This window comes from Lissotriton vulgaris, unplaced genomic scaffold (genome assembly GCF_964263255.1).
Source record: "Lissotriton vulgaris unplaced genomic scaffold, aLisVul1.2 SCAFFOLD_749, whole genome shotgun sequence".
Taxonomy (NCBI): Eukaryota; Metazoa; Chordata; class Amphibia; order Caudata; family Salamandridae; genus Lissotriton; species Lissotriton vulgaris.
The window spans coordinates 536,265-559,321 of record NW_028245947.1 but is presented as its reverse complement, the minus strand read 5'-3'; the positions used below and the strand labels follow the sequence as shown (position 1 = coordinate 559,321).

At 44.2% G+C, this 23,057-nt stretch overlaps 1 protein-coding gene across 1 annotated transcript in view; it reads left to right on the top strand.

Annotated features, from left to right (window-relative positions):
- The window catches only part of LOC147666215 (metabotropic glycine receptor-like), a 310,681-nt gene that overhangs the window by 276,681 nt on the left and 10,943 nt on the right, over positions 1-23,057 (top strand). Inside the window, exons 6-10 of the mRNA XM_086949205.1 lie at positions 6,109-6,218; positions 9,030-9,268; positions 13,953-14,091; positions 16,571-16,676; positions 21,539-21,685. Of these exons, the coding sequence (XP_086805331.1) occupies positions 6,109-6,218; positions 9,030-9,268; positions 13,953-14,091; positions 16,571-16,676; positions 21,539-21,685 (741 nt within the window). The remainder of the gene's footprint in view (positions 1-6,108; positions 6,219-9,029; positions 9,269-13,952; positions 14,092-16,570; positions 16,677-21,538; positions 21,686-23,057) is intronic.

Genomic DNA, 23,057 nt, shown 5'->3' with positions numbered 1-23,057 from the left:
ACGTGATTTAGTTGTTTCGGCTCTTAATATACATGATGTACAGTGTCTAGTGTGCCTTTTATTAAAGGGCTCTGACTTCAACTCGGACTACATGTGCACCAGATAAAAGAAAATAAGCATTTCTGCAGTTTGAACCCTCTGGCAGTCCTTCAGAGAGACCCTGTCTGCCACCCGTTCACAACAAGCACTTAAAAAGACACGCCCGCTGTGCAGGCTTCCAGCACATAGGCCATGCAATGAATTAACATGACTGTCCCTAACGTACGTCTTCCATGTATGTCCATATTCAGTGTTCCGACCTGCCATTGGTTGTGAAGCTATTGTTGCGTGTAAAGTGATAGGAGCAGCATGCTAATGAAAAGCACCAAGTAGATAGACTTCTGGACTGAAAATGCCTGTGTAAAAAACACATATCGATGTTATCAATATGTGTTATCAATTGCATGACTTTGTGAAAAGTCAAAAGTTATTGGTTTTTATGTATATTTTTGTATGTTTGTTTGTACCTGTACGGAACAGTGGTGCAGTACGTCTTGTGTTTATTTAAAGTTATAATGCCCCTTTTGAAGGATGTTGGTTTGAATGGGGGGTGCTGTCTAGAAGGATTGAGGCGAACGCCACGGTATTGTTTCGCATTGTAACTTATTCTCAGGGGACGACCATACAGGACTAGGTCATCAGTGGGTACAATTCACCCTGAAATCACAGTGCCCATTTCAAACTCAGACGGATGAAAGGCGGAGCTAGTCCAGTAAGAATGTCAGTTTAAGCTGAATGTTGCACACAGCAGCAGCAGGCGCATTGACACGATGGGCTATACTGCCTCGCTTTGCATCCTATTAAGTCCACCGCATTGTACGGTTTCACACAAGCCTCGACTCTCTTTCAATATGCAAATATCCCCACTTTGAACCCCATTTAAGACATAAACGGCCTCTTTGTGTTGATTGTTCAGGAGGTAGGAAGAAGGGGGAACGTGCAGAGTCTCTGTGACAAAGGCAGTAACCCTTTGAGCTATCCAAATAAAATTCAGTTTATCTGCAATAAAAAACTACCACCATACAAAATGATTGCTCTCCAGCAGGATCATAAATCACCAGAGTTATCGGTCCATTTTTTTAATCGTTGTGCATCGTTGGGAGATTCACTGTTAAGGGCCAACGCTCATGTTTGGGTGGGCCAGCTCATGTTTGGGTGGACCAGCTCATGTTTGGGTGGACCAGCTCATGTTTGGGTGGACCGGGCCTGGTCGGCAGGGGCAGATCCTGTACCCTGACCCAAGATAGGCTGAAAATTCTTGCAAAGCGCTGGTTTCTAGGACATTCGGCTTCCACATGCCAGGAGCACGCTGGGCCTCTCCTCTTGGACAGTCTGTCCTCCTGCGGAGCCCGGCACTCTCCTTCCCCCTCTTAGCAGGCAGGCTCGCTTCTAGACACTACGCAGACCCTTCGCTCCTCCAGTAGGACGTGCAGACTTCAGGTGATAGCCACTCACCGCTGGGCGACTGGCTGTAATGCATCGAGTTTAAGAGTTGGTTTGGAGTCATTCTCTTTTAGACCTCAACCTTGGATTCTGACAATGGTCAAAACGTCATCCACATATCCTACAAGCAAAGTGCTTACCATTCCATAATTAACATGTACACAGGTGAAATAAGGGCCTGTTTTGATTGACTAATTTATGGGCAGTAGCTTCTACATCAGCATACCTTTGAAACCATGTTTTGCACTGCTATTCACAGTTTTTGTGTTTGTGTTTTTCTCTCATGGGGGTCACTTTGCAGCTACACTTTCCAATGCCTACTTGGCATTGTGACTTTTGTTTGCTGTGAATAAACCATTTCTTGAAACTGGAACCCGCATAATGTTTCTGTGGTGAAAAATACCAATGACAGTATTTTTACTGTTTGATATATGTTATTAAACTGGACATGGGCTCAGTGTGAACCTCTTTTGCTCGTTTCATGTTTCAATGCCCCCCGTTGGCACAGAGGACAATCAGAGCGAGGATATCCCTCTAGCTGGCACCGCTGCCAATCCTCCTGGACTCCGTGTGCCAATGAGGTGAAGAAGAGAGTCACCGCCCCCAGCAGGAAGCAGATGGCAGAGCCGAGAAGCACAATCTGTTCAGGACTCCATGGAGGTGCCCAGTCCGCGTGTAGCGCCAGCTCCAGTGATTTCTGAACAATGTCATTGACAGACAACCTTCCCAGGGGCCATACTCTGCCCCTCCCCCTCTAGCACTTGCACATATTGGTGCGCGTCCTTGGGGTAACCTCAATTCACTCTGCCTCCAGACATGAGCATCCTCAGGCACCGCCCTCTAACACGACATATTTAATGACGTGCAGTACCTGTCTTCGGCCACTGAACGTGAGATATCTGTTGAAACCTCGATTAATGTAACATAACGAGGCCTGGGCAAAATATTAATTACGCCAGTGTAATCGGTGCTTTTCAGTAATCCCGCATTACACTTGTCCCTCGAAATTGCTGACAATTACACCCACTTGCATAAATCAGAGTAATTTGAGACACAAATTGCCTACCGCAAGAGAGTAGGAACAAAGTGCGAGCGGTTGCTGCTGTTCGTGTTCTGTTGCATTTAGCTCTATTTTCTTTGCATCAACTGGCCCCTTTTGGATACATTGGGCATTTTACGCTAAGAAAATGGCTTAATGCTGGGTTATGCTCCTTGCGTAATCTCACATACATTTGCTGAAATTTTGCATAAATTGTATTGTATTGTATTGTAATTGCATTTATATAGCGCTTACTACCCCTGACGAGGCGTCAAAGCGCTTTTTTGGCGGGTAGCACGCTACTCCGGGACCTACAGAGGATTAGTTTTGAATTAGTATAGTGAAACATGCAAGTACATTTTAAGTGGTGGATATGTTAGTCAGTTATTTGGATTTGGAATGATAGCAGAAGGATAGAGTAGGACAAAGGTTAGTATTTATTTATCGCTCGCTTGTTGACGCATGCTATTCAGGGAGCCTATAAAGGATTAGTGGTGAATTAATATGGTGAAATATGAGGTAATTTCAGTGGTGGATATTAGTGCGTTACTTGGCGTGAGAAGGATAGAGGATGGATAAAAGGGAAGAAAGATTTGCATTCATATAGCACTTGTTACCCCTGATGAGTGTTGAAGCGCTTTTTTGGCGATTAGCACGCCACTCCGGAACCCATAAAGGATTAGTGTTGAAAATTAGTATAGTATCAATATGAATTAATTTGAGTAGTAGATATGTTATTCAGTTATTTGGGCATTATATTAGTATAGTTGAATATGGAACATGGAATTTGAGAAGTGAACATGTTAGTCTGTTAATTTTGATAGAAAAAGGATAGTGGAGGGATAAATAAGTGAAGGATTTTTTTTTTTAAGAGAAAAAGGGCAGCATTTCAGGCCCTAGTCCCGACCAGTCTCGAACAGGCCCAAACAGGCAACTACTCTTGTCCTCTCCACCCTTAGCCTTGACGCCCGGGCTGAGACGCCCTAAGCCTGGCCCTTTTTGTAGCCCTAATAATCAGGTGACCCCTTCAGCCAATGGGAACCCTAGCCCTAACACTATCCAATCACAACACTAGCCCTAACAGCCAATGTTACAAGTAGCCCTAGTCCCTACTTCCAATAGAAAGCCTAACCCTACTCTTAGTCCCACAACTGGTCCAAAAACCAATCACACCAGAAGCACTAAATCGCTACTTCCAATTAAAGGTCTAACCGTAGCCCTAGTCCCACCCCACTCCCAACAACCAATAACATAGGAAGCCCTAGTCCCTACTTCCTATAGAAACCCGAACCCTAGCCCTAGTCCCAACCCTGCAATGATTGAATCACAGACCGAGAAACCAATCAGAACCCTCAAATACCCAGCCAATGAGGACATTAACCCTAACCCAATAGAAACACCAGATACAACCACCAATCAGTGTACACATGTGCCAACCATCAGCACACTATATAAGGGCCCAGCAACCTCAGACAAGGTTTGCTGGTCAGGGAGTTGGAAGCTGCTTGCTCCTGTTCAGAATCTCCTAGGAGACAGACAGGCTCAATCCACAACTTTGGACTTCAGCAGGTAAAGTCTTCACTAAATCGAAATCTAACAATACTGTTTGAATAAAGCTTTACTCCCCCTGCTGGCCAAAAAACGAAGTGCACAGGCCCCAGTAAATACAGTTTCAACAGCTCACAGAAGCACCCTCTGATGTAGTAAATCCCTGTTGCTGGGGGAGGGGGGGCAGGGGGGCTGGCCTCACTGGCTTGTGAACACAAAATGGTGGCTGGGGCTGCACTGTTTCAGCACACAGGCCTAAGCACAGAGCAAAGGAGAAATTTAGAGGGAAAACAGATTTGTCACCAAGGAATGAGAGGGACAAACTACAGAAATTGGACTGCAAATCCCACAATTCAACACACTAAATGAAGGCAATCATGGGCAGGGAAAACCACACATTTAAAACACAACACAGGTGATAAAATATGCAATTACAGGGAGGCTAAAACTACTATTTTTAACTGTAACAACCACAGGCATAGACAGTAAACACAGAAAGAAAGTGAAAATCGTTTTTTAAATAACTTTTTGTCTTGGGAAGAGACAGCACTAGTCTGTCTCCTTACCACTTCCTGGACTCTGCTCAAAGCAATCTGGGGCACATGTGGGCTGCAACTCACAAGATGGAGGAGACTGATTTGGGGTTCACCCATCAAGGCCTTCAGTGGCCTGGGCAGATGTGAGAGGAGGGCTCAGGCTTGCCTGGTAGCTGAATAGCCAATGGTCTGTTGGCCTGGGGGTGGGGTCTGGGCAGCTGCTTGATCCTGTTCAGAATCTCCTAGGAGACAGACAGGCTCAATCCACAACTTTGGACTTCAGCAGGTAAAGGCTTCACTAACTCGAAATCTAACAATACTGTTTGAATAAAGCTTTACTCCCCCTGCTGGCCAAACAACGAAGTGCACAGGCCCCAGTAAATACAGTTTCAACAGCTCACAGAAGCACCCTCTGATGTAGAAAATCCCTGTTGCTGGGGGAGGGGGGCAGGGGGGCTGGCCTCACTGGCTTGTGAACACAAAATGGTGGCTGGGGCTGCACTGTTTCAGCACACAGGCCTAAGCACAGAGCAAAGGAGAAATTTGGAGGGAAAACAGATTTGTCACCAAGGAATGAGAGGGACAAACTACAGAAATTGGACTGCAAATCCCACAATTCAACACACTAAATGAAGGCAATCATGGGCAGGGAAAACCACACATTTAAAACACAACATATTTGGATGTATTACACGTTAGCAATTAAGTATTTTTTCCGTGTTTATTTTGGCGCAGTTATTGTGAAAATAATGCTTTTTTTTCGAACTGGCAATTATTTTTTAGACAATAAGTGAAGTAATGCAATCTACAGTGAAGTGCAGTAAAAATAAAATAAAAGTATATAATTATATAGGAATACAGGATTTAGGCGAGAAGACGCTTCACTATGCTAAAAAATGCACTACCTGTAGAAGTCAAAGAAATGTTCTTGTTTGTGATTGGAGCGTTCAGTTTTAATGACTAGAGATCTTTGAAGCTGCTCTTGCAATGTTCACCTAACAGTGAAAGCCCTGATTGGCATTAGAAGGTTCACGTTTTGTTACTCGTTCATGAAGAGGTAAATAAATAAACAATGGACAATAATGAAGCCTTGTAGAGTAGTTTAGGGTTTATATTTCCCAAATTTACTGTCATGCTTAGAACACATAAAGTGAATGAAAGGAAATTATCTTCTATTGAATCTTGGCTTTCCATTGGTTGAAATCCATTTGTGAAATGGTATCCTCTGCAAGTAAAATATTGGTTTTATCTAGAACTCAACCATTTGGCATGCAATATCTGTCTAAGTTTACCATGTACCGCCCCTTATTAGGGTTCAACGCCATGTCCGATAGTAACAGGTGATACATAGCCAGAATCCCTGAACATGTGAAAGCTGTCCATAATGGAAGTGTCCATCATAGCTTTCTCCTTTGACCAGTGCCCTGGTGATGAACCCTGCTGCCAATATAGTATTCTGTGTGTGATGGAAACATGTCTTACTTTTCTCCTTTCCTCTTGCAGGTCTTCATTCTGTACTTCAAGCCAAGCATCTTCCGATGCCTTGTTCTACGATGGGTGCGCATGTTGGGGTTCGCCATTGTATACGGGACAATCACCCTCAAACTGTACAGGTACCCGTGTGCCTCTGTTACAAGGCTGTGAGGAGAGCATTAGAAATGCCAGGGTGTCTATTGAGAGGTATAACCACTAGGAAAAGTTTGTGTTGCTACTGCACACTGCCCAGCTACTGTGGTGTATCCATTTCTGGAGGCTGTGTCTACCGCATAGCATAAAGGTCTGAGAGCCACAATTGCAAGGCCATACTAATAGCAGTATGCACGCTGTATAATGATGATTAACGATGTAGGATTTGGACCCAGATTTACAAAGAGGTTGTGTTGCCCTTGCCCTTAAGTGAGATTTATTAAGCCATGCAAAGCCCACTTGCGCTGATTTACATGGCTTAGTAAATCTAGAGTAGCGCAGGGCAGCGCAAGTTGCTGCCTGCGTTACTCTGCGTTGAGTAGGCGTTCCATGGATGGAGCATGGGCATTGTCATGCATCCACCCATGGAATTTGACACAATACCAGATTTACTAAGGTCAGTAAACCTGAGATTGCAGTCAAATGGTACGCCTTCCCTAGTGAGGCGTAATGTGGAGAAATATATTTATTTCTACTCGTATGCATGCCACCTCTATAGTATGAGAATAACAAGGGCCCCCTGATTGAGAAATTATATAATTCCTAGGACAGGGAAAAAACAGTTTGTATATAACAATCCTAGGCAATCATAACAACAACTTAGGAATAAAGGTTGCAAAAAAGGAGGACATACAAAAACACACTATTAAAAACCTTATTTTGTATTTTAATACATATTCATATTACAATCATAAATCCTACACATTAATAACACATATTAATAATTATACAATTAAATTAAAACCATTGTTGTATTGTTATGAGAATGAGAATTAAACAAAGAGTAAACAGAAATTCGACTAGAAAACATTTAATTAAAAAAAGTGGCAATTAATACAATCGACGCGCGTTTCGGCGTTAGGAAAACGCCTTCTTCAGGAGCCACAAACAATTTAAAAAAGTGAAAATTCCTAAATTAATGCTGCACATTCTAGCAATGTAGAGAAGAGACCATTAACACTTTTCAGGTAGCAGTCACCTTTTGTGGGAATAGGATATTCAGACAAGCGATTGTAGTATAATATTGTTCATATGTATCTCAATGGACTATATTTCCAAAAGTTGCACACGTAGTATCAAAAAATGTATGCGAACACTTCCGCACAAGAAAAGCGTTGGTTGTTCGATGTACTTGGAATAGAATGCAATGCCTCACAGGTTAAAAGCGATATGGCCACATCATTGCCTCACGGCTATGATGCGGATAAGCGCATCATAGCCGTGAGGCGCCAACAGCCATCCTTTCTTTGGGCGTCCTTATCCATTACAATCCGCCGCAAGCTACATCGTGTGTCGTGTAAGCCGTCAGACACCAACAGCTATCTCCTGTTTAGACATTAACGCGTGGGACAAGCGGCTGCAGCTAGACCCATGTGCCTTAAATCGGTTAACTTGGCGGCTCACAAAACAACACGATAAAGAAATTTTATACACGCAAGTCCCGCAATCCATACGGCGTTAATTTGATTTATTCATATTGAGTCCTTTATCTTGGGATCATTCTGAAACAGAACGGCAGCAATCGCGATCGTATCGCTTTTAACTTGTGAGGCATTGCATTCTATTTCAAGTACATCGAACAACCAACGCTTTTCTTGTGCGGAAGTGTTCGCATACATTTTTTGATACTACGTGTGCAACTTTTGGAAATATGGTCCATTGAGATACATATGAACAATATTATAATACAATCGCTTGTCTGAATATCCTATTCCCACAAAAGGTGACTGCAACCTGAAAAAGTGTTAATGGTCTCTTCTCTACATTGTTAGAACGTGCAGCATTAATTTGGGAATTTTCACTTTTTTAAAATTGTTTGTGGCTCCTAAAGAAGGCGTTTTCCTAACGCCGAAACGCGCGTCGATTGTATTAATTGCCACTTTTTAAATTAAATTTTTTATTGTCGAATTTCTGTTTACTTGTTGTTTAATACAACAGTGGTTTTAATTTAATTGTATAATTATTAATATGGGTTATTAATGTGTAGGATTTATGATTGTAATATGATTATGTATTAAAATACAAAATAAGGTTTTTAATAGTGTGTTTTTGTATGTCCTCCTTTTTTGCAACCTTTATTCCTAAGTTGTTGTTATGATTGCCTAGGATTGTTATATACAAACTGCCACCTCTATAGTACCATTTCCTAATTTGGAGTATTGGTTCTAGTTCTGGAGGGCTCATTTCGAAAAGTATGAAGATAGAGGGACTGATGTACCAAAGGGTTTTATCCATTCTGTGTCTATTTGGAAGTGCGTTGATACATAAGGGCCATAGTAGAGACATTTTGATGACAGTCTACCAAGTTCAATGAGAAGCAACTTGAGAAGAGGGGGGGGCAGACAGGTATTTTAAGTCCTCATAGCAAAAGAACAGGTCCCAAGAGGTTACACTGTAACAGAGTAAATCATTCTATTACTAGATACTATGGGCGTAGAGTAGATACTCGGAGGGTGCTTCAGAATAACATTTGGAAATATTTATTTCAGGAAGAGGGCAGACAGTAAGTGTACAGAACAGCCTCTCAGCAGAGGTAATGCGCACAAAACAGTAAATGAATTCAGATAAGCATAGGAGAGAAGAAGTACGAATCAAGCGTAAATAACGCCAGAGAGAATGCTTAGTCTCTGTTCTCACATATGCAGGAGAGCTCCCTCACTCCTCACCTGTAGACCTAGTACACAAACATTACTCATGGGAGCCATGTTCTCAGCTGTGACCTCTTCTGTCCTCCGTAGAGTACTCAAGGTCTTCTTGTCGCGAACTGCCCAGCGGGTGCCTTACATGACCAGCGCGCGGGTATTGAAGATGCTAGCAGTGATTCTACTGCTGGTCATCTGGTTCTTAACGGCCTGGACAGTGGGGATGCTGGAAAACATGGACCGCAACATTCCGCTGGTGATCCGCGCGCAGACTCCTGGGGGCCTCTACTTCTACCTCTGTGACCACGACCGGTGGGACTACATGATGGTTGTGGGTGAGTGTCCCACTCGGTTCTTACCCCACACCTGCACTATCAACCTGTTCCGCAGTCTCTCTTTTTATTCTCCATCTCAAAGCTCCTGCCTTCTTTCTTCTTGTCTTCTTCACTCACTCAGTAATGCTCACACTTAGGGGCCAATCCTGATATCGGATGGACCGGAGTCCATCCCATATCGGTTGGGAACTGGAACCGAACTACCTCCTGTTGTCGGTTCCAGCCCCGCAAGTAAGATGTGACCGAACCCTATACTTTTCAATGGGAGCATGCATTCCAAAAGGAATGCATGCTCTCATTGCAAAGAGCAGAGGTGCAGTTCATCCCTGCACCCGGTGGCAGGCACCTTAAAGTGCCTACCACAGAGTGCAGAGATCAACAGGGGGCACCATATGTGCCCCCTAGGCTGCCATTCGGAGGCCTTGCACCGATTGGCTCACTGCTGGGGTGGCCCCCAAAGTAGGATTCCGAAAGCCTTTCTGTGTCAGAAATTCTGGCACAGAAACACTATGGGAATCTCCCATCTGAATCCCCCGTCCGGAAAGAGCCACCAGTGGGATTAATGGAGGATTTCCGAATGGCAGCCGGGCTCTCCATCAAAATGGGTAGATCGGAGAGGAATGCGAACAACCTATTCCGATGCAATCGGAATGGCTCTGACAGACGGTCAGAGCCCTTTCTGACAGCATCAGAATAGGCCCCTAAGTGTGTGCGAAGTTGGAACCCCCACGTTGCCCTATGGAAAAATTTCTGAAGGTTGCTCACATTTTGCTTTCCTACATTTACTTGAAAATAATTACTTTTAAAACAATTAATATTGCTCAGAACCTGATAACGTGTGTAAAGATGTTCTGCATAAGTATACTTTGCATACAACAGTGTTAATCTCCTATGTAATTCCATGGCAGAGAAAAGTACTGTATACATTTTCCAGCTTCACTATGTACTTATTTTAGATTGTCTATCCTTCTCTTGATATTGAAACTTGTGTAAAGATGAGGTAGAAAGGTAGAAACTGTTCCACACGACTCCTTATTTCGTACCTGTCTATTTAGGTTGTTAAAAGAGCTAGTCAGTGCTGGTTTTTAAGTCTGCAGGGTTTTGGACTATAAAAATCCTGCCTTTTTGCAAATCGGCAGGAATTTTCGAAAACACAAACACTCGTGGAAATTACCTAAGAAAGCCAATTCTATTTGCTAGGCCATATTGTTCAAAGGCTGCTGGCGGGATAATCAAAGCAAAGTGTGCAAGAAGAGCTGAGTAAAGTTGCATGAAATGTCAGGCTATGTTTGATGAATGTTACACAAACGTGAATTATCTAGAAAACAAAATGGACAAAGTGTGGTACACCTCGAAATGTGGGTATAGTTTACATAATCTATCTCCTTGTTTGCCAGTTCCAGTGCGGTTGAATATAAAGAATTGCGCCTCCACCTTAAAAAAGCGCTTTTGCGCTACTTCTCTTTCTTATTTGGTGGTGACATCGCTTTTTAGGTGCGCCTGCATGGTAACAAAAGTGCACACCTAGAAAATGACCCTCTGCATTATCCCAACTTTAAAAAAAAAAGTATACTTTTTACGTTTGTATTTTAGAAAAGAGCAATAGCACCGGCTCAGTGCTGTTTCACAAAAAATCTGTGCGCCAAATCTAGATACTTTATAACATAATATTCACTGTATCAATCAATTTAGGAAAATACTTTTAGTTTTATTGATCTTTGTTTTTTGTTGGTATAAAATATATAAATACATTCACTTTTCAATTAAATACATGAATAACTCCACATTGCTACATATATTGCACCAGTAAATTCATCCACAAACTCGATTGGAATTCACAGTTTGGATTATATACCAAGTTTTTCACTTTTTATCACATTTTATACAATATGCAGTACATTTTAACATATTGTGAACAAAAAGACAAAAAGACAAAAAACACTGGTAGTGATTCGCAGAATACCACCAACGCGTTTCGGCAAATGCCTTCTTCAGGATTTTTCTTTTACCAGTGAATATTACAAAGTAAGAAAAATAAATCATTCAGAGTTAAAGCGCACTGATTTCATATTTCTATCATAATATCAACCTTATGTACAAGCATTGATAATTCTGGGCTTATGGCCTGGAAAAATGGTCTTGAACACCACTGTTACTTACTTGAGTGAAAATAACCATACACTCTCTCATACTAAAGTGATTATGTGCTGTACATTATATTACAAAAGTCTCGTGAAAATTGTTGCATTTCGAAAAATATATACATATAACTTAAGAGAAAGCTTGAAAGGGCCATACGAGTGGTGTCTATAGTTAAGAATTTTCCTATTACCATGATTTTATTTAAAGGGCCAAATCCCTATTATCTAGTCGATTTAAATCCGTCTATTTTATCAAGATTACTGGGGGATATTCCTGTATTTCTAAGTTGTTATATAGATCTAGGTTACCTGTATTCTATTATCCGATGATATTTATTGTGCCGGTTCTTCTTCACTTGTAGAGTGTATTCAATAGTTGACCACTCTGATCAATATCAGACTGAAAATAGAAAGGTATATTTGTGCTTTTTTATGGGATGACACTAGAGTTTCTTCAATCAGTTCTCTATGATATCATAGCCGATTTGCGCTATATAAATACATGTACATTTACATTTACATTTACATTATCTAATCTTGAGTATGCAGAGCTGTTTTAGCTTTCCCTTCTGTTAGACTTTATCATGTTCATTTGAGATGGGCGGTTTTTATACTCTATACTTAAAATCCATCCATCAACGATGCTACAGAAGGTTAACAAATACCTCCTATCTACAAATTGAACATAATCCCTATGCCGTGAGTGTTTAATAAAATTGTCAGATAACTATAGATACCCCTCGTATGGTCCTTACAAGCTTTCTCTTAAGTTAAATGTATATATTTTGGGAAATGCCACAATTTTCACGAGACTATTGTAATATAATGTACAGCACATAATCACTTTAGTATGATAGTGTATGGTTATTTTTACTTAAGTAAGTAACATTGGTGTTCAAGCCCATTTTTCCAGGCCATCAGCCCAGAATGATCAATGCCTGTACATAAGATTGACATTATGATAGAAATATGAAATCAGTGCGCTTTAACTCTAGATGATTTATTTTTCTTACTTTTTAGTATTCACTGGTAAAAGAAAAATCCTGAAGAAGGCATTTGCCGAAACGCGATGGTGGTATTCTGCAAATCACTACCAGTGTTTTTTGTCTTTTTGTTCACAATATGTTAAAATTTACTGCGTATTGTATAAAATGTGAAAAACTTGATATATAATCCAAAGTGTGAATTCCAATCGAGTTTGTGGATGAATTTACTGGTGCAATATATGTAGCAATGTGGAGGTATTCATGTGTTTAATTGAAAAGTGAATGAATATATATTTTTTATACCAACAAAAAACAAAGATCAATTAAACTAAAAATATTTTCTTAAATTGATTGATACAGTGTATATTATGTTATAAAGTATCTAGATTTGGCACACAGCTTTTTTTGTGAAACAGCACTGAGCCAGGTGCTTTTGCTCTTTTCTAAAATAGTTTTTTCCCTGTCAGGGTTTATTCTTGATTCAGGGGCCCCGTGTGTTTGTCATAGTACTTTTTACTTTTGACCATGCTGCACTGAATCTTCCCAATGCTGTGCAGCATCACCAAAAGGCACTGGCAAAGCTATCAGGCACCAAAGGCAAGCCCTATTGACTTTACCAATCCTTGTTACCAGTTGTATTCACTATATTTATTGCTGTCATTTTACTTGATTTTTCCCTGAAATAACTGGTTTCCAGAATTACCTTGCAATACAGTGAAAGTTCTCTTTAAATGTGCAGAAAAACTTTCTGAAGACATGCTAGGAAACTTTGCAAAGTCTGAAAATCAGGAAATCTGAAAACCTGTTTTCCCTGCATCTCACCTTTTATTATTACACATAAGCCATTCTCTCATGACTCAAGACTAGACCTGGGCGGAGTTCACAGAGTTCCGCTACGTAGAACTCTGCGAACTGACAAATAAAGTCACGTCATTTGCGCCTATTTTTAGTGCCGGGTGTTTTGCCTGCGCTGTAAAATCAGCGCGAATGACAGCAGACGCGGCACAAGAGGGCGCTGCTTCTTTCTGCCGCTCAAGTGAAAGTTCTACTCGAGCGGCAGCTTCCTCAACGTGAACGGAAGGTTTCTCATCGGGAATGGTGGCGACCATCAGAGATCCCGCCCGCGTTGAGAAATCTCGCTGGAAAGTGGTCTAGTGTTAGGTTTTTTCTCGCTCGCACTTGCCAACTTAACGTTGGTGAGCTCGAGCAGGGAAGAAACTCCGCTACTCCATGCTGAGGTTTTTCAGAACTCCGTGTGCTGAGCAGAGTGTGCAAAACTCCACAAACCATGCGTACGGAGCAGAGTTCACTGCCCAGGCCTACTCAAGAACTGGTTGTTCGAATGAACACTTCAGCTCGAAGCAGCCAGCCCCCCTAGCGCCTTGAAACCATCACTGGTGATTTGCAGCGCTTCAAAACTCCTGATTTGATCATGCAAGCTGAAATCCTGGATTCCCAGCACCTACCTGCTGGTGACACCTTAAGTAGCTAGCCCATCGCTGACCTGTGTTGCTGAGATGAGTCTCTGTTGATGACACCTGTCTCCCCTTCTTACAGCCGAATTTCTCTTCCTCTGCTGGGGGAGCTTCCTGTGTTATGCCACCAGGACGGTACCATCTGCCTTCCATGAGCCTCGGTACATGGGCGTGGCTCTACACAATGAAATGGTGATCTCTGCCGCCTTCCATGTTGTCAGGTGAGTCTGGCTGCAGACCGTCAGCAGTGAACAACATTACAGAGCAATAGAGACCAGCATCATAGTTCAACAGAGAACAAGTCATACAGAGCAATAACAAAGATCAACAGCAGAGATCAACACCAGGGAGTGAGAGGAACAGAGGATAGAGATCAATATTGAAGGTTGACTATAGATATCAATAGAGACAACAAAATAGAACAGCAGTAGAGAACGCCAACGACACGCGAGACCAACAATAGCACGACTGTACAACCTAAAAACAGCGACTATAGAAATTACAATTAGAGACCAACAATAGAGAATATCTACAGAAACCAACAACCGAGGCCAACAACTGAGATGAACAACAGAGGCCAACATTAGAGAGCAACTACATAGGTAAACACCAGAGTCCATCAGCTGACACCAACAAAACTAAAGAAACAGCAGTACAACAGCAGACACTAATTACAGATGTCAACCACTGAGGCCAAAAATAAAGAGCAATATAAGAGACCAAGATCAAGAATCAACCCTACAGTGACACTAGAGACCAACAATAGAGACTGGCTACAGAAATCAACACTAGACCATACTGTAGATTAGCAACAGAGGCTAACAGTAGGTTAACAATAGAGGCTCACAGTATATGCTGACTGTTGAAACCATAAAAGCTAGAAAGAGATGAACAATCACAGACCAACAGCCGGGACCAATAAAAAGTAAACCAGCAGAAGAGACGAAATACAGCTACCAAACATAGAGACCAAAAATAAAGAACAGCAACAGAGACCAACAGCTGAGACCAACAAGTTGAGCCAACAGAATCAAGCATGAAGATCAACAATAAAGAGCAGCCACAGAGAACAATAGCATAGAGCCCAATGAATACAAAGCAATAACAGTTACCAATAGCAGACCAATAGAAATGAACCAACAAAACCAAACGTAAGACGAACAATAAATAGCAGCAACACATACGAATATGAGACAACAATAGCACAGAGTCCAAAGACGGAGAACAGCAACAGAGACTAGCACCAGAAACCAATAACTAACTACATAAAACAACAAAAGGCAACACTGGACACTTACAACAAAGACCAACAGTCGAAGCTGACAACAGAATGAAAGCATAGGCTAGCAGTAGAGCTCCGCAGAAGAGGAAACACAGGGCAGTGATAGACCAGGAATGCTCCAGAGGGTAGTGACAGGTCAGGGTGCACATGAGGACAGGGATGAATCAGGAATGTATAGCAGGACAGTTACAGAGCATGAATGCTCTGTAGGACAGAGAGGTCAGGGATGCCATGTGTTGTGCTGAAAGGCCACACATGCTCCACGGGACTGTGAGTGGACAGGATGCCTCGCAGGACAGTGATGGGTTACGAGTGCCCTGCAGAGCAGTGAGAAGTCAGTAATACCCCACAGGGTAGTGACAGGTCAGAGAAGCCACACAAGGCAGTGTTGTTTAAAATGTATTGTATGGCAGTGGCAAGTCCGAAATGCCCCCTGGGACAGTGACGGGTCAGAAATCGCCAGCAGGGCATTGATGGGTCAGGAATGCTTCAAGCGCCTACATACCCGCTCTGGTGATTAGTGCGCTATACACATTACATATAACAATGCTTTGCAAGCCAGTTCATGGTAAGGAATTCCCCACATGGCAGGGATTGTAAGAAATGGACTTCATGGTAGTGATGGGCCAGGAATGCTTCGTGGGACAGTAAAAGGTTAGGACTGTCCTGTGTCATGCAGAGCAGCGAGAGATCAGGAAAGCTACTGCGGGTAGTGGCAGTTCTTGAATGCTTACAGGACAGTGAGTACATTTTCACAGGACAGTGACATGTCAGGATGACCCTACGGAGCAGTAAGAGGTCAGTAAGGCTGCACAGGCCTGTGGCAGGTCAGATGAACCCTGCGGGTGCAGGGAGAGGTCATTAACACTCTACAGATGCCTAGTAGAATAGTGAGAGGGCAGTGACATGTCAAGGAAACCCTACAGAGCAGTGTGAGGTCAGTAATATTACACAGAGGCAGTGACCGGTCAGGGGGACCTTGTAGGACAGTGTGAGGTCAGTAATGTTCGACAGAGCAGTGACATGCCAGGAAGACCCCACAGGGTAGTGATGGATTAGACATGACTTGCAAAGAAGCAAGAGGTCAATAATGCTGCAACGGGCAGTGACAGGTCAGACAGACCTAGAAGGGGTAGTGAGAGGCCAGTAAGGCTCCACCGGGCAGTGACAGGTCAGACCGACCTAGAAGGAGCAGTGAGAGGCCAGTAAGGCTCCACATGGCAGAGACAGGTCAGACAGACCTAGAAGGAGCAGTGAGAGGCCAGTAAGGCTCCACAGGGCAGTGACAGGTCAGACAGACCTAGAAGGGGCAGTGAGAGGTCAGTATGGCTCCACATGGGCAGTGACAGGCTGTATATGCCCTGCAGAACACCGAAGGGTGAAGAATGATCCCTCTCTCCCCTCCCTCCCATCTGCAGGTTTCTCATGGTCCCCACACTGCACCCCGATTGGACGCTGCTGCTGTTTTTCATTCACACTCATGTCACCATCACCCTGACGCTGGCCCTGCTCTTCATACCCAAGGTAATGCCTGTAAGTTACACACCTACACACACATCCTTCCTGACTCACCGGCTAACTTTTCACCTCTCAACCTTTACCTCACCCCTTTGACCTCTCACCCTAAACGGTCATTTCTGGTCTTCTCTCCTTACCCTAAACATCTACCCCAGCTATTTCACCTCTTGTACGATAAAATGTAACTCTTGACTCTTCACATCTCGCCCTATAGAACCCTCCTCGCTTGCCCTTCATCCATCACCTTACAAACCTCTCCCTTTAACCTTTAGCCCCATCCTTTAACCCTTACCCTCTGACCTTACGTCATCACATCACCATTTCACCTTTTATTTTTCTTCCTAGAATCCTTCCCCACTCTCTATACAACGTGTTAGCACATAACCCTCAGCCTTGCATCTTTCACCTATAATCTCAAAAACCGCATACACTATATAGTCTTGCCAATTTACCTTTCCGGCTCGCGCTTGACCCTGCATCCTCACGCCTTTCAACTCTCACCATATAAACATGGCCCCTTTCAAACCTCACCCCATCCAGGTGCACCATGCTTCAGAAGGCGCTTGCTCTTCCATTCATCCACCTCGTTCACTGCGGCACTGCCCCCCCTTACATGTCTGATGTGTCGTCTCCATTCACCCCACAGCGTTTGTGTGAAACAACTACTTCACCCCTGCCCGTGTACCTTACATGTGACAAGCTGTGTGCCGCGCGCTTACTCTTCTTTCAAAGTGTGTGCAGGCCCACGTGTTCCTCCGCGTGTGTGCAGGTCCACGTCACGTGTCCCTCCGCGGAAGCAGACGCGCGCGAGGCCCTTCCATGGAAGCGCGCGGGAGAGTCCCCACCTAGACAGCTCTGTCAAAGCACGTGCTAGGCCCCGGCCTCTGTAGAAGCGCCGCACGTGCTAGACCTCTCTGTGGAAGCGCGTGCCTGGCCCCTCTGTGGAACTACAGGAGAGGCCGTCTTGGAAGCATATGCTAGATCCGCCCCTCAGTTAAGGTGATCATGGGAGAGAGACCCTCTATGGAGTGGCATTGGGGATGCGAAGCCCCTCTGTTCAAGCACACGAGGTGGCCCTCTATGGAAGCGCACGAGAGAGGCCTACTTGTGGTCAACCTGTCAGAAGGTTTTTTGGGGCCTAACGTCCAATTGGGTCCCCCTATGTTTTTTGGCAGCAGGAAAAGGACCTCCTTCACAATACAAATCCTGCGCTAACACATTTTATAGGCAGCTTCAGCATATTACGTTTGTAAGGAAGAAAGGTACCCCCGACTAATGTTCCTAAACCAGTGCAATTACGTCAAATGTGAAAAATAAATTTAGGAAAAAAGATTTAATATTTATGGACCTTAACAATCATCATGATACAACATAATCAATAACAGTGTGAATGTGACATATTTAGTACTGAATAGACAACCACTAACTCTTGTCAGTTTTATGAATGTATTTAAATGTTCTTTTCTATTATACAGATTATCTGATGATTGTATTAATAGAACGTGGTTGCTCAGTACAAAAATTGTTTTTTTAATTGTTTTTTTAAATAAATATTATTATTACTGTGCTTGAGTTTTTATTCCTATTTTTCACAGTTTTTGCAGTTCAAACGTAACTTTCAATGTTCATTGAGTCACAAAACACATTTACAATGTAAGAACAACAATCAATGATATCATGGCTGAGATTTCTGATAGATCTCAGCCATGACATCATTGATTGTTGTTCTTACGTTGTAAATGTGTTTTGTGACTCAATGAACTTAGAAAGTTACGCTTGAACTGCAAAAACTGTGAAAACTAGGAATAAAAATTCACAGTTATAATAAAATGTATTTAAAAAACTATTTTTGTACTGAGCAACCAAGTTTTATTAATACAATTATCAGATAATCTGTATAATAAAAAAGAAAATTTAAATACATTTATAAAACTGGGAAGCATTAGTGGTTGTCTATTGAGCACTAAATATGCCACATTCACACTGTTATTGATTATGCTGTATCGTGTTGATTGTTTAGGTCCATAAATATAAAATATTTGTTCCTAAATGTATTTTTCACATTTAGCTTCAGCATATTACGCCATTACTGCTTAATTAACAATGCTTTGTATCACAAACGCACACAAGGCCTGCTTTGTGTTCCACGCATTTTAGAGAGGCAACAGCAGGGCCCTGAAAAGTGTGGTCTGGAGTAATCAGGTCCTGCTGCCTCTCACGTGGCACAAGACCCTCTTCTGTGGAAGCCCTCGAGGGGTCGCTCTCTGAATGCGCACAAGGAGAGACACACAGGAGAGGAGGCTGTGAGAAAGCTCCTGAGAGGCCCGCTGTGGAAGCACAGAAGGGGAGCCCAACGCAAGGCACACAAGGAGCTCCGCCTCCTCTGTGAAAGCACGCGAGACGAGAGGCGCGCTGTTGAAGCACATAAAAACCCCCACTGTGAAAACGCAATAGAAGGCCCTCTTTGGAAGCATAGGAGAGGCCTATGCTTCACTTGAGCCGGTGGTTTCAGGTGCTCCGCACCCCACTTGATTATCAACACTGGAACTTCAGTTACATTTGTACATTAAACAAAAGAAACGAATGCATAAAGAATATTTAATCGAATTTTCATGAGTAAAAGAAGAATAAAAAACGTTAATTTCAAGGAATACTGTTTGGAACTTTTTTTCACCCGAATTGCACGTGCTAGCAGGACGCCCCTCTCAAGTGAAGGTCTGCGCATTCAATTCTACTTCTGGCAGTCTACCACACGGTGGCACTGTTTGTGTAATTTAAAGACGAGCATAACAACAGATTTTATTAACTTAATATGCATTAAAATGACTAATACCTGCCGCACAAGCCCTTCTTTTAGATTTTGTGGACCTGGAATAGTCTGGATTGTTTCACTTGTAGGAGTATGAAGGTTAGTAGCTGTGTTGGTGCTGTCACTGGCAGCGCTGGCAGAGGGAGAAATGGGTGGTGCAAGCTGCAGTGGCCTATTGCCAAGGGCCCTGGCACTTGTTTTTCATAAACTACGCACTGACCGATGAACACGAGGGGCCACCCTATGGAAACAGATGAGAGCCCCCTCCTTGGAAGCACAAGAGGCTCCTCTAAAGAAGCACGGAAAAGGCGTTTGTGCGTAAACTCCAGAGAGGCCATGAGTGGAAGAACGAGACCCCTCGTTGAATCATACGCGAGACTCATGTGTGGAACGCATGCCAGGCCCTCTACGGAAGGGCATACAAAGGCCAAACGTGCCCCGTGTGTGGAAGGAGCTGCAAGGCCCGGGGTCAGACGGACCCCGTGGAGGAAGAGAGCAAGGGACCGGAACGCACACCTGCAAGGGCCGTACGGTGAAGCTACCGAAACACCTCAAAAATTGATACTTGTATAGCGCACTACTCACCCGCAAGGGTCTCAAGGCGCTTGTACGAATACCGCTGTGGAACCCATCCTGGCTTTCCCTGTGAGGCGTCCACTCTTGGGCACCCCCAAGGTGGAGGCCAGGCATCCTTAGCGTTGTGGGGGCCGTTGTGGAGATTTAGCAAGCTATTGCCCAGAGATGCAGAGTGGGACTCCATGATTGGAATAGGCACCGAGGCGAGAATTATCAGGTCCGTGGAATTTTGAGCCCAAGACCCGCCGAGGCGGGTAATTGAACCCAGGTCCTGGGCTAGACCTCTGCATCAGGGTCTGCCGCTCTAACCATTGAGCCAATATTCTCCACAGTGACTTTCAATTGTGAATCTCTCTCTCTCTATCTCTCTCGCTTTCTTTCTCCCTTTCCCTCACACCTGTGGGCACAGTTAGAGTTATGTCCACTATTGTTGAGGGGGAAGATGTGTAGTGTTGCGGTCTAGCCTCCCCGCAGTCACGTGAGCCGCCGCAAGGCAACGCGGGAGGACATGACAGTGGGGGGCTAGCATTCGGAATGCGGCACGGCGGCAAGCAGGACCGCTCTCTCCTATACATCCTGATACTGCCTAAATAAAGCAAAGGTTAAATCGCCCCGTAGACTCCGCTCTTCTTTCCGTGGGGCCTAACTTTCAATCTCACACCCCACAGATTTATCTTTTAGCCCACAAGCAATTCTCACACCTATCGGGTTGTATGTGTGAGAATTGCTTGTGGCCTGAAAGTTAAAACTGTGGGGGCGCTAAAATGCTGGACAGTGGGCGTCCCACAGTGTCTCTGAATTTACTCCTTGCAAGGGGTCACTTATGTAAATTAGAGGGGCCTCGCACATTCCCTTTTGGCCCAGGGCCTCGCAAATCCTAGAACCGGCCCTGCACACAGGGGACCCTTCTTGCCTCTGTGTATAACTCACAGGCCCCTCTCCCTGGATGAATGTCTTATCTCCTGGCTGAATCTGGACGGTTTTGGTCTCCCTGGGCAGCGGCGTTATAGAGGAACATTCAGCCCCTGCTGAGGGAGGGGCGACCCTTCACACACTCCTCCCCCACCCTACTCAGCTATGAATATTACTGAAATATGGAAGACTCGTGGGACCTCGCCGCGTTCTTTTGGGACAGGGGGTGGGCATCATTTTGCCTTACTCCACTGCCCCGGAGATTTTATTGATCCAGTTGCGTCGTTGCATTCCCATCTTAGCCTCCCCGAGGCCTCCACGTGCCCCTGTGTCTCTTCTAGCCCAGCGCGTCATTACTCTGTCTAGCTCTCGTGGCAGCCTTTCTCAGTCTCTGTGGCACTGCTCTCCTCTCATAGTCCCAGCAGCACCCCCTTTCACTCCTTCATCACGCCTGATTAACTTCCTTTCCACCCCCACTCCTTGCTTTCGCCCAAAGATACACGCTGCTGTTACCCATGCTCAGATATGGGCCCTGTTCATGCTGTGCTGTTGTGTCTCGCTCTTTGCCCAGTTCCTGCACGCTGGCGCCCCCTTGCGGGAGGAGATAGCAGCCGAGGTTTACGAGGATGAGATGGACCTGCGGCGATCGGGCTCCTACCTCAACAGCAGCATCACCTCTGCCTGGAGCGAGCACAGCCTGGACCCCGATGACATCAGGGTGAGTCTAGCGCGCGACAATCCACTTCCTGGTAAGCAATCTGTACCAGAGGTGGGGACGGGTGGGGGGGTTTTGGGAGGCAGGGTGGGTTGGAGGGGGGTCCTCATTGACCACGAAGCCGGGATTTGAGATTTGCAGTGTAGCTGGGCTATAGAAAGAGGGTATCCCTCTCACAGGCTGGACCTTCTGTCTCTTGGTCTCCGAAGACCCACGCCTCTAACCTTATAAAGCTCTAATGTCCCTGCCAATTTGTTAGCCTACTCATGCCAACAGCTGCCCACCCACCCCTTCTACAACAGTTGCCCAGCCCAGTCAAGTTCAGCCTTCTTTCCTTGAATGCAGATTTCTCAGAACCACCTAGGCCTTTAGGACTGGTCAGAAGGGGACATTTATAGGTGCTTGCACGTGCAGCCTCAAAACCTGGGAGGACGTGTAAGAGACCAACCTTTGAAAGAGGACTGGACCAGTGCCCCTTCCGTAGCCCACTGGAGGTCCTCGTTGCTGTATACCACTGAAAGGGAAGACTAATATTTCTTATTCGTTTAAGTAGAACTGGGAGTGGACACATCTGAGCATGTAAACAGAGAGGCTTCCCCATGCCCAAAGAGGGAAACTATTGGAAGCTGTAGATAGGGATCCCTGAGAGAACTCACCCAGTTGTCTACTGAAGCCTCAGCTGACCTTGGCCTCTCTCCTCTTCGCAGGCTCAAGCGGACTCATTCAGACTTCCAAATACTCACATTTCCCCATCATTCATGTTGAAGCCAGGTCCTTCTAGGCAGTCTCATTTTAACTCTCTTTTTGATGGGGGATGCCCACTTTTAGCCAATCCCTTCTCGGCTTAGCACACCACACCTATGGGTCCACCAGGAAAGAAATATGCAGGAAATTGTCTCCCTTCTACTGAAGACTCTCACTGTGACATGGCATGGCACAAAATGTACTCATTCATTAAGCCTCTAAGGTTAACACTTATTGGCATTATGTTAATCAGCTGGTCATGGTGGTGTTAGGTTTTCTACTGTTAAAAGCCAGTTGAAGTGCCTTTTCTTGCTCTAGTCGCTGCTTATTAAAATTGTCTCCATCAACTCCAGTTCATAAACCCAGTATTTTTTGTTCTCTCATCTTGATGTAATGTCTGGTGCCACTTTTGCGGAAAAAGTTGGGGATCATATCATAGAGGAAGACAGTCTTGGTGAGGGTCCCTAGGATTTTTCTTTAGTGGAGAAGTGTGGCTCAATGATTAGAGCTTTTTTCTATAAAAAACAAGGGAACCCACTAGGTAACCAAGGACCTGGGGTATCAGTAAAGCTAAAGACAAAGGTCCTTGACAAGGAGAGATAAACAGTATAATAATTATAGGCCACAATCA